General features: G+C 45.4%; 1 protein-coding gene across 2 annotated transcripts in view; it reads right to left on the bottom strand.

Moving 5' to 3' along the window:
- Positions 1-11,951, bottom strand: part of LOC138770164 (tyrosine-protein phosphatase non-receptor type 11-like) — a 96,712-nt gene that overhangs the window by 14,985 nt on the left and 69,776 nt on the right. For both annotated transcript variants that reach the window (XM_069949137.1, XM_069949138.1), the window contains exon 3: positions 11,191-11,385. In XM_069949137.1, the coding sequence (XP_069805238.1) occupies positions 11,191-11,385 (195 nt within the window). The remainder of the gene's footprint in view (positions 1-11,190; positions 11,386-11,951) is intronic.

Here is an 11,951-nt window from a genome sequence, read left to right as displayed (position 1 = left end):
ATTAGGAACACAGAAAGGCTATGTTCTCACACTGTTGAAATTGAGCAGATGGCCGTCATTTAATGGCAAATATCGGACGTTGTTTAAAAAAAAAAAAAAAAAAAAAAAAAAAACAGTAATTATTTGACATTAAATAAAGGCCATATGCTCAATTTCAACAGTGTGTGAACATATCCTTTCAGTCTTTCCAATCCACTTCTGGCTTTGGTTGCAAAGTACTGACCAAAATACTGAGTAAAAATACTGTGTGTGTGAACATAGCCTTAAAATGATACAATAATGAGGGGGAAAAAAAAAGACATCTATTTAATTTTCATCAGGGGATTCAAACCAGAGAATGAACTGCTGGCAGGTCTCTAGACAGGTGAGTTACCCCTAGACCACAGCTCCAACACATTACAGAGGAAAGATTATTTCAGACATAACCTGCCTACAGAGGACTGATCTGCAATCTAACAGCTGAGCGAGCAGGAGGCCGGGCAGCATTGATTATTCATGAAGAGGGAGGAGAATGCATGACAAGTGTGGCACAAACAACAGTTCTCTGACAGTAGTAGACATAAGATTGTACATAATCCGCTGCACGGAAAATTACCAGAAAGGCACCATGCTTACTGGGGGCTGCCAGCTACAGCACACGGTCAACACCTTAGGTAGTGCCCGGGAGCTGACAGATTCCCTTAAAGGAATACTCCAGGCAAAAAGGTAAAAATCCAGGGAGGGTAGGGGGGTGATGGGAGCATAATAAAGTGATACTTACCTTTCTGGTCTACATTTTCTGGTCTCCTGTATCTCCCGGGATCCTGTATTGTCACCACCTGACAAGAAATACCCGCTCAGCCAGTCAGTGAGTGCAGAGTTGTCCCGTCTCAGTCACCTGAGGCATTTCTGAGCTGGTTGTGACATCACAGGACCGTGAGATCCAGGAGACATGAAGAGTGGTGCTGCAAGGGCAGTTTGAAGGGTAAGTATTACTTCACTATTCTGCTACCACCACCCTCCCTGAATTCTTATCATTGCCCAGAATTCTACTTTAAAGAACACTTATTAATAACTTCTGCATCTATAAAAACAGGACCAAAGTGAAAAACAACCCCTTCAGTTAATAACTCAGTTTAGTGCTACTTTTTTTTTCCAATAGAAAAGAACACTTTCACATCCAAATAGTTTAAGCGGCCTTTATGTTGCCGGATCCTTTCAATTCCATTAAGTAATGTGCTGCAAATTAATTAAATACAATGCCTTGTAGTAAAACCACAAAATCTATTAAGGCTGTTTATATAAAATTCCCTAAGGTTGCCAAAACTGGCTAGTGGATTAAACCCACGCTGCTTTTACGGGTAGGCTTCTATTGTAACAGAAAATCAAACCAAGAGAAGCGAAGAATGGACGGCCAGAAAAATCGCTCAGCTACGTGTTTACCTGTGCACAGTTTCGGCACTCAGTAAATCCGCGGAGCACTTGAGGAGACTTTCCCTGGATTAACCAGCAGTGTTTCCATTTATCGAAGTGGATGAAAGGGCTTGTTGACTGCTATTTGCGGCTTTTACAATCTGAGGTAAATGAAAATGAACTGCCCTCTTGTAGGATTAAATACATAACATGCCTAACGGAATATAACAATGGCGAATAATGTGAATTTGAGGGTCATCGAGTTTTAGTTTAAAAAAAAAAAATAAAATCATTTCATACTGTAGGAATAGTTTCCTTCTGTCATAGTAACGGCACCACATCACTCTGCTAAAGACTGTGGTATGTGGCAAGATGTCTAACCGACCCAAATGTGGTTATGAGACTTGTTCGTTTTCCCTGTATGTTCACCGGGCATTAAAGGATTTTGTTACTTCCAACCATCAGGATAAACCCTTTAAACTGTATGGTTGTCAGCAGCATCAGGCTGCACCACCAAGGGTCCTTCATTTGTGGTCTATTCCAGTGATTTTCAACCTTTTTTGAGCCGCGGCACACTTTTTATACTTAAAAAATCCCGGGGCACACCACCAACCAAAATGGCACAAAATGACACTAAAACAGTACATATTATACATATAGTTAATAATATAGATTCTAAATGTACTTATACTCACTCAGTGTGAAACCTGGGCCTGTTTTCTTCTCTCCCCCATGCTTCTCTCCACCATACTTCCCCCCTACTTCTCTCCTGTGCTTCTCTCCACCATACTTCTCCCCCCTGCCTCTCTCCTGTGCTTCTCTCCCCCATGCTTCTCTCCCCCATGCTTCTCTCCTGTGCTTCTCTCCACCATACTTCTCCCCCTGCATCTCTCCTGTGCTTCTCTCCCCCATACATCTCCCCCCTGCTTCTCTCCCCCATACTTCTCCCCCCCTGCTTCTCTCCACCATACTTCTCCCCCCCCGCTTCTCTCCTGTGCTTCTCCACCATACTTCTCCCCCCTGCTTCTCTCCTGTGCTTCTCTCCCCCATGCATCTCTCCTGTGCTTCTCTCCACCATACTTTCCCCTGCTTCTCTCCTGTGCTTCTCTCCACCATACTTCTCCCCCCTGCTTCTCTCATGTGCTTCTCTCCCCCCTGCTTCTCTCCCCCATGCATCTCTCCTTTGCTTCTCTCCACCATACTTTCCCCTGCTTCTCTCCTGTGCTTCTCTCCACCATGCTTCTCTCCTGTGCTTCTCTCCACCATGCTTCTCTCCTGTGCTTCTCTCCTGTGCTTCTCTCCTGTGCTTCTCTCCTGTGCTTCTCTCCACCATACTTCTCCCCACTGCTTCTCTCCTGTGCTTCTCTCCACTATACTTTCCCTGCTTCTCTCCTGTGCTTCTTTCCACTATACTTTCCCTGCTTCTCTCCTGTGCTTCTCTCCACCATACTTCTCCCCCCTGCTTCTCTCCTGTGCTTCTCTCCTATGCTTCTCTCCTATGCTTCTCTCCACCATACTTCCCCCTGCTTCTCTCCTGTGCTTCTCTCCACCATACTTCTCCCCCCTGCTTCTCTCCCCCAAACTTCTCTCCCCTTTTTCTCTTCTGTGCTTCTCTCCACCATACTTCTCCCCCCTGCTTCTCTCCTGTGCTTCTCTCCCCCATGCTTCTCTCCCCCATGCTTCTCTACCCCATCCCCAGGTTTCTCTCCCCCCCTTCCTCCTCACTTCCTCCGAGATGGTCGCCACTGCTGTCCGCCTCACCTACTGGCCGCCCGTAGGGCCCGGACGTGCTCCTCCAATTACATGTTGATTGGATGCGTGCATCACGGCCCGCCGCAGTGCACCGCACAACCGCCCACATTATAATCCGCCACTGAACGCTGTGCATTGCCGGGGAACAAAACACAGGGGCACCATAGTTTGGGGAACTTTCCCCGCGGCACACCCGACCATGTGTCGCGGCACACTGGTTGAAAATCACTGGTCTATTCTAATGGGTTGATTCACAAATACCTTACATGTTACTGATAATATGTCCCCTGTTAACTTTAGAAAAGTATATAAGTACATGTTCTGTATAGATGGACGATGGGTCCGGCGGTTCCACATGACCCCAGTCCAAAACTGGTTGACTGAATTCTTGTCTCCCAGTTACTTCTCTAGAACTTTTCACATGTCCTGGAAACAGGGCAAAGGTTCTGATCAGTTGAGATCTGTGTGATCTGGCTCCCACCGTCAGAGATAAGTGCTTCACTTCCCGACTGCAATCTCGATCTTGCTGCAGGAGATGGTCTCCATAGACTTAAAGCGAATATATCAGGTACATCCCTTTTAGTTTTTTATATGAATAGACTGGCGCTGGCATGGGGATGCCAGTGCCGTTGCCCTTTTTTTTTTTTAAACAGCCAGCATCGGTCTATTTCCGGGCCCAGCCTGAAGCACTGAAGGCGGGCCCGCCCACCCCCAGTGTGACGTAGCTCCATTGATTGTAATGAAGCTGTGTCACAGAGGGGAGGGCAGAACATCACGCTGGGGACAGGCAGGCCCGCCTCCAGTGCTTCAGGCGGGGCTGATGCCTAGAAAAAGAATGGAGTAGTGTGCGGGAATCGGCTGTTTGAAAAAAAAAACAACAAAAAAACAACAGGACTGCGGTACTGGCATCACTACGCCAGCGCCAGTCTATTCGTATAAAAAGCTAAAAGCGATGTACCTGATAGTACATACACTTTAAGGCCCTATTACACCATATGATTATAATCAGCCGTACTTGGGTGCTCTGGCCAATCATAGTTTGGAGTAATAGCACATGTTAAAAGACCATGATCAACTGACAATGTCGGCCGGCCCGATAAGGATAGTGACTGTCTGCTGCTTGTCACTTTATGGAATAGGAGCGGTGGAAGCAGAACCCCCCGACTCCAATTGTCCTGACAGGTCGACGATCGCTTTCCCCTCATTATCATTGTGTGTAATATGGCCTTTTCAGTGTCAACTAGAGTGTCTCCTGCAGGAAACCAGCAAAAGCAACAAGCCAGGCAGAAAAGTGCTTAGTTGATCAATAGGGGTTTGAACGCCCAGACCAATGAAAATTTTGGACAGGTAAACAGCAAAAGTTATTAAATGGCCCCAAATACAGTAGCTAAAAAGGCAACTGAATCCACCAATTTTTGACTGGCCAACTGTCCAGCCTGTTGTGTCCCCAACAACAGATGACCTCAGGAAGAGAAGAACTGGGTATGTTGAATTTAAACAGCCTGACCCTTTTGCTCTCAGAGAGATGAGCCACCAACAGTCTGGCAGCGGCTTACCCTTCCTCTCCATTTAGGAGTATGGGGGGGGGGATGAGAAGAGACAGCTGTTGCCGACGCATGTTGTCATGCGCATAGGTAATTTTAAATATATATATATATCTAAAAAAAAAAAAAACAGAACTATTGGATCACATTTTAGAAATTTGCCAGGTAGAATTGTGGGGGGAAAAATAAATTTAAGTTATGTAACATTCTAATGCTGCACCAACAAAGACCCAACACTGTGCACCGCTCCTACCGGACTGATCATAGTACATACAAGACGACTAACAGGTTTGACCATTTGCAACCAGTGAAATCCTGTTCTAATCATGAAGCTTCACCCACTCCAGTAATGACACAGGGAAAAACGCCACATGGCTATAAATACACCGGGAAAGGAAGTTGTCAGATGGCTGACTTTATATAAAGTAGAAAGCCTGTGCATTTTGGGACTTGCACGCGTTCAGCTACGATCAGTCTGGTCTGTAATACGATCACATACTAGAGAAGACGGAAAGACATCTTAAGCCTCTCAAAATCCTAAAGAATGTGTTTACCGTTTGCTAGGCAACAATACAGACATCAAAAAAGAGCATATTAAAGGGGCACTCCAAGAATGACAGTGCGGGGTTAATACAAAAACAGCTTAAAAATGTCCTGTATTCTTTCTTATAAAACAACAATCCTTGAAATTTCAGATACACTCTGTTTGCTGTCAGTGAATAAAGATGCCTATTTAGTCATGTCAGGCAGATATTGGCCATACCCCGCATACAGTGCCCTCGTGTCAGCAGCACAGATGCAATTTTATACACTTTGCGCACACACACTTGACGTGCACTTAAACCCAAAAAAAAACTTTATGGATGTTCTTGTCCCCTCCTACATAGAACCATCAGCTAAAGCAATAGTTGAGTTCTATACAACCTCTTCATACTGTAGGTTGTTAGCATGGACGGCCACTTGTGAGGATATAGAGAGTGGTCCTTGGATCACCAAATATGTGCGTGCAAATCCTTTAACCCCCTCCTCATTCCCTATTTAATAATTAGTATACAGTCTAGCCATTTCACCTTTTTCTTGCTTATTTAGGTTAGTATACATAGGGTCTTCTGCGCTAAAAGAGTGAAGTCAGTCAGCTACCTAGAGCAAATATCGAAAGAGAGAGAGTCCCTGTGGCTGGAGGACCTAAATTATCTCTGCATTATATAGACAGCCCTTTGACTTCAATGGCTAATACTAAAAGCGAATGTACCATCAGGTACATAGCTAAGTTTTTTTTTTTTAATTCTAAATTTTATTCAATTTTCACAATTTACAGTAAAAAGAGACAAAGAACATCTGGCAGCCTTACGGGCACCAAGGCACTCATACAACTGAAAACAGCAGAAATGCAAACAAATATAGGCCCATGACCGGGAAAACGGGCCGAACCAGACAAACCACGGCTCCCATACAATGCAAGCTTTTACCATCAGTAAGGGTAGGGCGTGAGCTAGCGCTCAACACGAGACCAGGGGGGAGGATGAAGAGAGGAGAAAGGGGGGGGGGGGAAGAAGGGAAGAGAGTAGAGAGTGCAGGGAAGGGGTGGGGGAATAGATAGCTCCTTACTGAGCTAGTAAGGATCTATATTCGGCGGTGTCTGTGAACTGATCCCAGTAAAACCATGTCCGATAGAATCGGGAATTCCGATCGTGCAGTTGGGCAGCGAGGTCCTCCATGCGTTTGATCTCTTCTACTTTCCGGATCCACATGGAGAGACTGGGTGGGGTGGGTTGGCGCCACAAAGCGGGAATACAGGCCCGGGCAGCGTTGATCAGGTGTCGGAGAACTGAGAGACGGTAGCTCCTGAGTGGAATGTCGGACAGATGCAGGAGGAACAGCGCAGGAGAGAAAGGGAGCTGGCGGTCAGTGAAGGTGGAGGTAATACGCCACACTTCCCTCCAGAAGGGAGATAATTTGGGACAGCTCCAAAAAATATGTAAAAGGGATCCTTCTCCATCGCAGCTCCTCCAACACTGGGGGGACACTTCAGGAAAGATCCGATGCAAGCGGGTAGGAACCCGGTACCATCTCGAGAGTAGCTTATACCCAGCTTCCTGAAGACGCGAGGCGATCGACGAGGAGTGCGTGCATGTAAACACACGATCCACTTGCGCCGCGGAGAAAGAGGTATCCAAGTCCTCTTCCCAGGCAGCGAGGAAGGAAGGAGGAGGCCGTTCCGGGGGGGAACCCAACATGGCATACAGTAGAGAAAGAGTGTGTCTATGGGGGAGCTTTAAGTTTTTTACATGAACAGACTGGCGCCGGCGCAGGGATGCTGGTGCCATGGTCCTTTTTTTTGAACAGTTGTCTGATCCCGTGCTTGGAGTCGGTCTATTTCCGAGCACCAGCCCGACATAAAGTACTGGAGACGGGCCTGTTGCCCCCCAGTGTGGTGAAACCCCCTCCATTAGAATTAATGAAGGCGCATTCTAGAGGGGAGATTGTCACATTGGAGGCCGGTGGGTCTTCCCTTAGTGCTTTATTCCTGGACTGGTTCTCAGGAACGAGACAGAGAGAGAAAAACACGAGAGAGAGAGAGAGAGAGAACGAGAGAGAGAGAGGGAGAGAGAGAGAGGGGAGAACGAGAGAGAGAGAGGGGAGAACGAGAGAGAGAGAGGGGAGAACGAGAGAGAGAGAGGGGAGAACGAGAGAGAGAGAGAGGAGAACGAGAGAGAGGGGAGAACGAGAGAGAGAGAGAGAGAGAACGAGAGAGAGAGGGGAGAACGAGAGAGAGAGAGAGAGAGAGGGGAGAACGAGAGAGAGAGAGAGGGGAGAACGAGAGAGAGAGAGAGAGAGAGAGAGAGAGAGAGGAGAACGAGAGAGAGAGAGAGAGAGAGAGGAGAGAACGAGAGAGAGAGAACGAGAGAGAGAGAACGAGAGAGAGAGAACGAGAGAGAGAGAACGAGAGAGAGAGAACGAGAGAGAGAGAACGAGAGAGAGAGAACGAGAGAGAGAGAACGAGAGAGAGAGAACGAGAGAGAGAGAGAGAGAGAGAGAGAGAGAGAGAGGGGAGAACGAGAGAGAGAGAACGAGAGAGAGAGAGAGAGAGGGGAGAACGAGAGAGAGAGAACGAGAGAGAGAGAACGAGAGAGAGAGAACGGGGAGAACGAGAGAGGGGAGAACGAGAGAGAGAGAACGAGAGCGAGAGAGAGAGAGAGAGGAGAACGAGAGAGAGAGAGAGAGAGAGGAGAACGAGAGAGAGGGGAGAACGAGAGAGAGAGAGAGAGAGAACGAGAGAGAGGGGAGAACGAGAGAGAGAGGGGAGAACGAGAGAGAGAGAGAGAGAGGGGAGAACGAGAGAGAGAGAGAGAGAGGGGAGAACGAGAGAGAGAGAGAGAGAGGGGAGAACGAGAGAGAGAGAGAGAGAGAGGGGAGAACGAGAGAGGGGAGAACGAGAGAGGGGAGAACGAGAGAGAGAGAGAGAGAGGAGAACGAGAGAGAGAGAGAGAGAGAGAGGGGAGAACGAGAGAGAGAGAGAGAGAACGAGAGAGAGAGAACGAGAGAGAGAGAGAGAGAGAGAGAGAGAGAGAGGAGAACGAGAGAGAGGAGAACGAGAGAGAGAGAGAAAAAAACCAAGATCAATGCATGTAAAAACTTTAGTTTCCCTTCAACACAACCACAGGAAAAATTAACACTTGGTCCTCCTTCACTTCTCTCTGGCCATCTTTATGGGGGGCTTCTCCCTCCATCTTTAGGCTTTGCGAGTGCACAGGCAATGTTACTTGTGCACCACAGTGCCTTTGGGGGGAGGTGTCAAAGAGCGGCCTCTTGTGGCGGGAGGCATAATGCTGTCTCAGGCCAGATGAGTGATTGACAAGGACGCACAACGCTGCATTTAACTGTATGTAGTCCTGATTAGGAGTGTGTATAGTTAAGGGGCCATCGGCAGCACCTGCCAGTATTTGTCCGGGTACTGGCCCAGGCTGCCCAGCAAAGCATCATAAATTTTTGGACACTCATTCAGAATCCGGGATGTGTCTGTACCCCACAGAACCCTATGGGTCAGGAAATCTATTCCAATTTCCGGATAAGAAATCCAGATAGATTTTCTTGAAGTGTGATAACGGTCTTTCCAGGGTCACCTGTAGATTGGAACTGATAGTCGGAGATCAATATAATTTTGGGTGGAATCTTCTAACAAAACGCCATTATCAGAAGTAGAGAACCCCTTTAATTAGAAGTGGCTATATCATAGACAAGTATTGAGCTTGGTGGATAAGTTATAGAAGCCATAAAACTACCAACGCAGGGTTAAGTATAAAGACTTCCAAAGTGCTAAACTTGTGTTCGGGGGTGGGGTGGGGGGAATAGATGCGGATAGCTTTTCTATTACTCCGCAGGGAGCGCCGGAGAAAGGATAGTGCCAGAAATACATTGTCTGAAAAAAAGAATAAAAAAATAAAAAATAAAAAAATAGCTCAATATTTAGTCTCATGAAATTAAATCTTAAAACGGCGAGTCCTTTATTCCCTCGAACATTTACATTATTTCTACCCAAACTCCAGAAAGCACTCAGAAACGCATTAAGTCAAATGTTTACTCACGAAGAATTATAGACTATTGATCGCCGCGTTCACATCACCCCCTTTTCACACAAAAGACTGTACGGTAACCACCACTTCAGAATCAATAATGCAGTCTATTTTATGGACTTTCGTGCAACCGTTGTAACATTTTATTTATTCATAGGGAAATGTGAAAAAACATACAGATGAAGGAAACGGTTAGCGCTTGATGGATGACTCTCCTGTGAAGACCACACAACATATTCCTGCAGGAAGACCGTGGCACAATACAATATCTATATAACAAGCTATGTAATTGAAAATGCCCCGGGCACACTTCTTGCACGTACGGGTATGATCGTCTAGGCACAGTTATAAAAAAAAAAAAAAAGGACAAACAAAAACATTACTGTGAATGCTTGCTATAATTTCAATGTTAAAAGTATATTACAGAAGAAAAACTCACCTTACATCTACAAAATAAGCACAGGGCAAAATTTAAACTGCAATATATGTGGCCTCTAACCTCTAGAACAGACTAGTTCCTTTGAAGGGAGACTACAGTAAAAAAAAAAAAAAATACAAAACAGGTGTCAGAAAGTTATATAGAGTTGTAATTTATTTCTACTTAAAAATCCCAAGTCTTTCAGTACTTATAAGCAGCTGTATGTCCTGCAGGAAGTGGTGTATTCTTTCCAGTCTGACACAGTGCTCCCTGCTGCCACCCCTGTCCGTGACAGGAACTGTCCAGAGCAGCAGCAAATCCACATAGAAAATCTCTCCTGCTCTGGACAGTTCCTGTCACGGACAAAGGTGGCAGCAGAGAGCACTGTGTCAGACTGGAAAGAATACACCACGTCCTGCAGGACATACAGCAACTGATAAGTCCTGCAGGACATACAGCAACTGATAAGTACTAGAAGACGAGTTTTTATGATGGGTTTAGAAGTCATTTACAAAAAATTATATAACTTTCTAGTACCAGGTGATTTATAAACAATTCTTTCCCCACCAAAGTACCCATTTAAAAGGGGTTGGCCCCGCAGCTAAATATTGCATACTGTTTTTATCATGCCTGCTGAGAATGTCCACCTAAGGCTTCCAGTGCTGGTGGTCACACATGCCTAGTAGCTTAGTCCTACCTCTGAGATCCTACATGGGTGATACAGTTGTATAGGCCAGCCAATCGGATTACATTACAATTAATTTCTTCTATCTAACATTTGGCACATCACGTGGATAATTCAGTGGGTGCCAAAACAAGTATGTAACAGCAATATCTACACAAAGAAACGTTCTTTTACATCAGTCCGATTCAGCTGGCATTACCTTTGCTAATAGGCAGAAATGGCAGCTTCCATCTGTACACTTTACCATGTAAAAACAGCAAACTCCTCCTCTATGGTTGTCAGGATGAAAGCTGAAAGGTCGGCTAAACGTCCATCATGAAGATATCAGGGGAGAGAAGGGTTGGAAATGTTGAATTTTAACTTTTAATGTCAGGGATAAGTCACTGCTAGGGGAGTCCAGGTGTCCAAGTATTTGCCTATGTTACTGAGGGGTTAAAATCGCATGGGTCATAAGACTCCATACAGTTCGGAAGTCTCCTCAAGGCGGACACAGTACCAACAGCTACTGGTGTCTGCCGATGGGTAACATTCCCTTCAAGGAAAGATTCCGGCTTGGCATATAATGTAGGACATTGATTTGAATGCATGCTACCTCCCAGAAACAGCAAGACTACTTTGAAGATTCATTATACAAAAATAAATAAAATAAGTAGCACCAAATGACCAGCTTTGGAAAGTCTTATGGTCTGTGCACACTAAAAGTATTCATCATCATAAAGATCTAGTAGCTGCATTCTGGTGAAGGCTTACCACTATTACCAAGCCTGGCCAACAGATGGCAGCAGCGTGGCAGTAAAGAAGTTCCCAGGCATTTGCAGCACTCACCTCTCTGATGTTGGATCCTGCGAGTTCAGCGGGTACTTGAGCTCAATCACGTCTCCGTTCTTCTCTCGCAGAAGACCCTGCTGCTCTGTATAATACTGCACCAGCTCAGCCAAGGTGGCGAATGTCTCTCCTCCATACAAATCATAGTAATCCCCTGTATTCTGGATCTTGATGTGCGTGACTTCATCGTGTCTCCTAGAAAAACAAATCATCTATTAGACTGTGTATAAACTGGAGCCATAGAGACCGGTCAAATAGAAATCCACCAGAATTACATTGTTTTTTTTTTTTTTAAACAATTCCTAAATAAATGCACATAGCTTTATAACATAACATAACTTAGAAAATGTAAATCCCCCCCCCCACACACACACACACACACTTGTAAATTACACAGCCCCTCTGCTGCCACCAATGGCTATATTCGGAACTGCAGGGCTGCACAAGCCCTGGTCCTGGCAGTTATAACACTTTGTCTATGCTAATACATGTTAGCATCAGAATAGATATTAGGGGAGGCTCAGTATTGCCAACAGCACTAGCAATATGTAACCGTGCCGGGACCAGGGCTTGAGCAGCCCTGCAATATCTAAATGCTGCCATAAAATATATATATTTTTTAAACTGTAGTCTTTAATATATGTGTATTACCTAATATAAATGTTATATATATATATTTTTTTACATTTCTTTATATTTTTATTCACTTTTGTATAAGCTTGTAAGGGAGTTTCTGACTGTAATGCTACCAATAACGTCCT

Source organism: Dendropsophus ebraccatus, chromosome 12 (assembly GCF_027789765.1).
Source record: "Dendropsophus ebraccatus isolate aDenEbr1 chromosome 12, aDenEbr1.pat, whole genome shotgun sequence".
NCBI lineage: Eukaryota > Metazoa > Chordata > Amphibia > Anura > Hylidae > Dendropsophus > Dendropsophus ebraccatus.
Note: the sequence above shows the minus strand (reverse complement) of the source record. Positions and strands in the feature narration are given on the sequence as shown.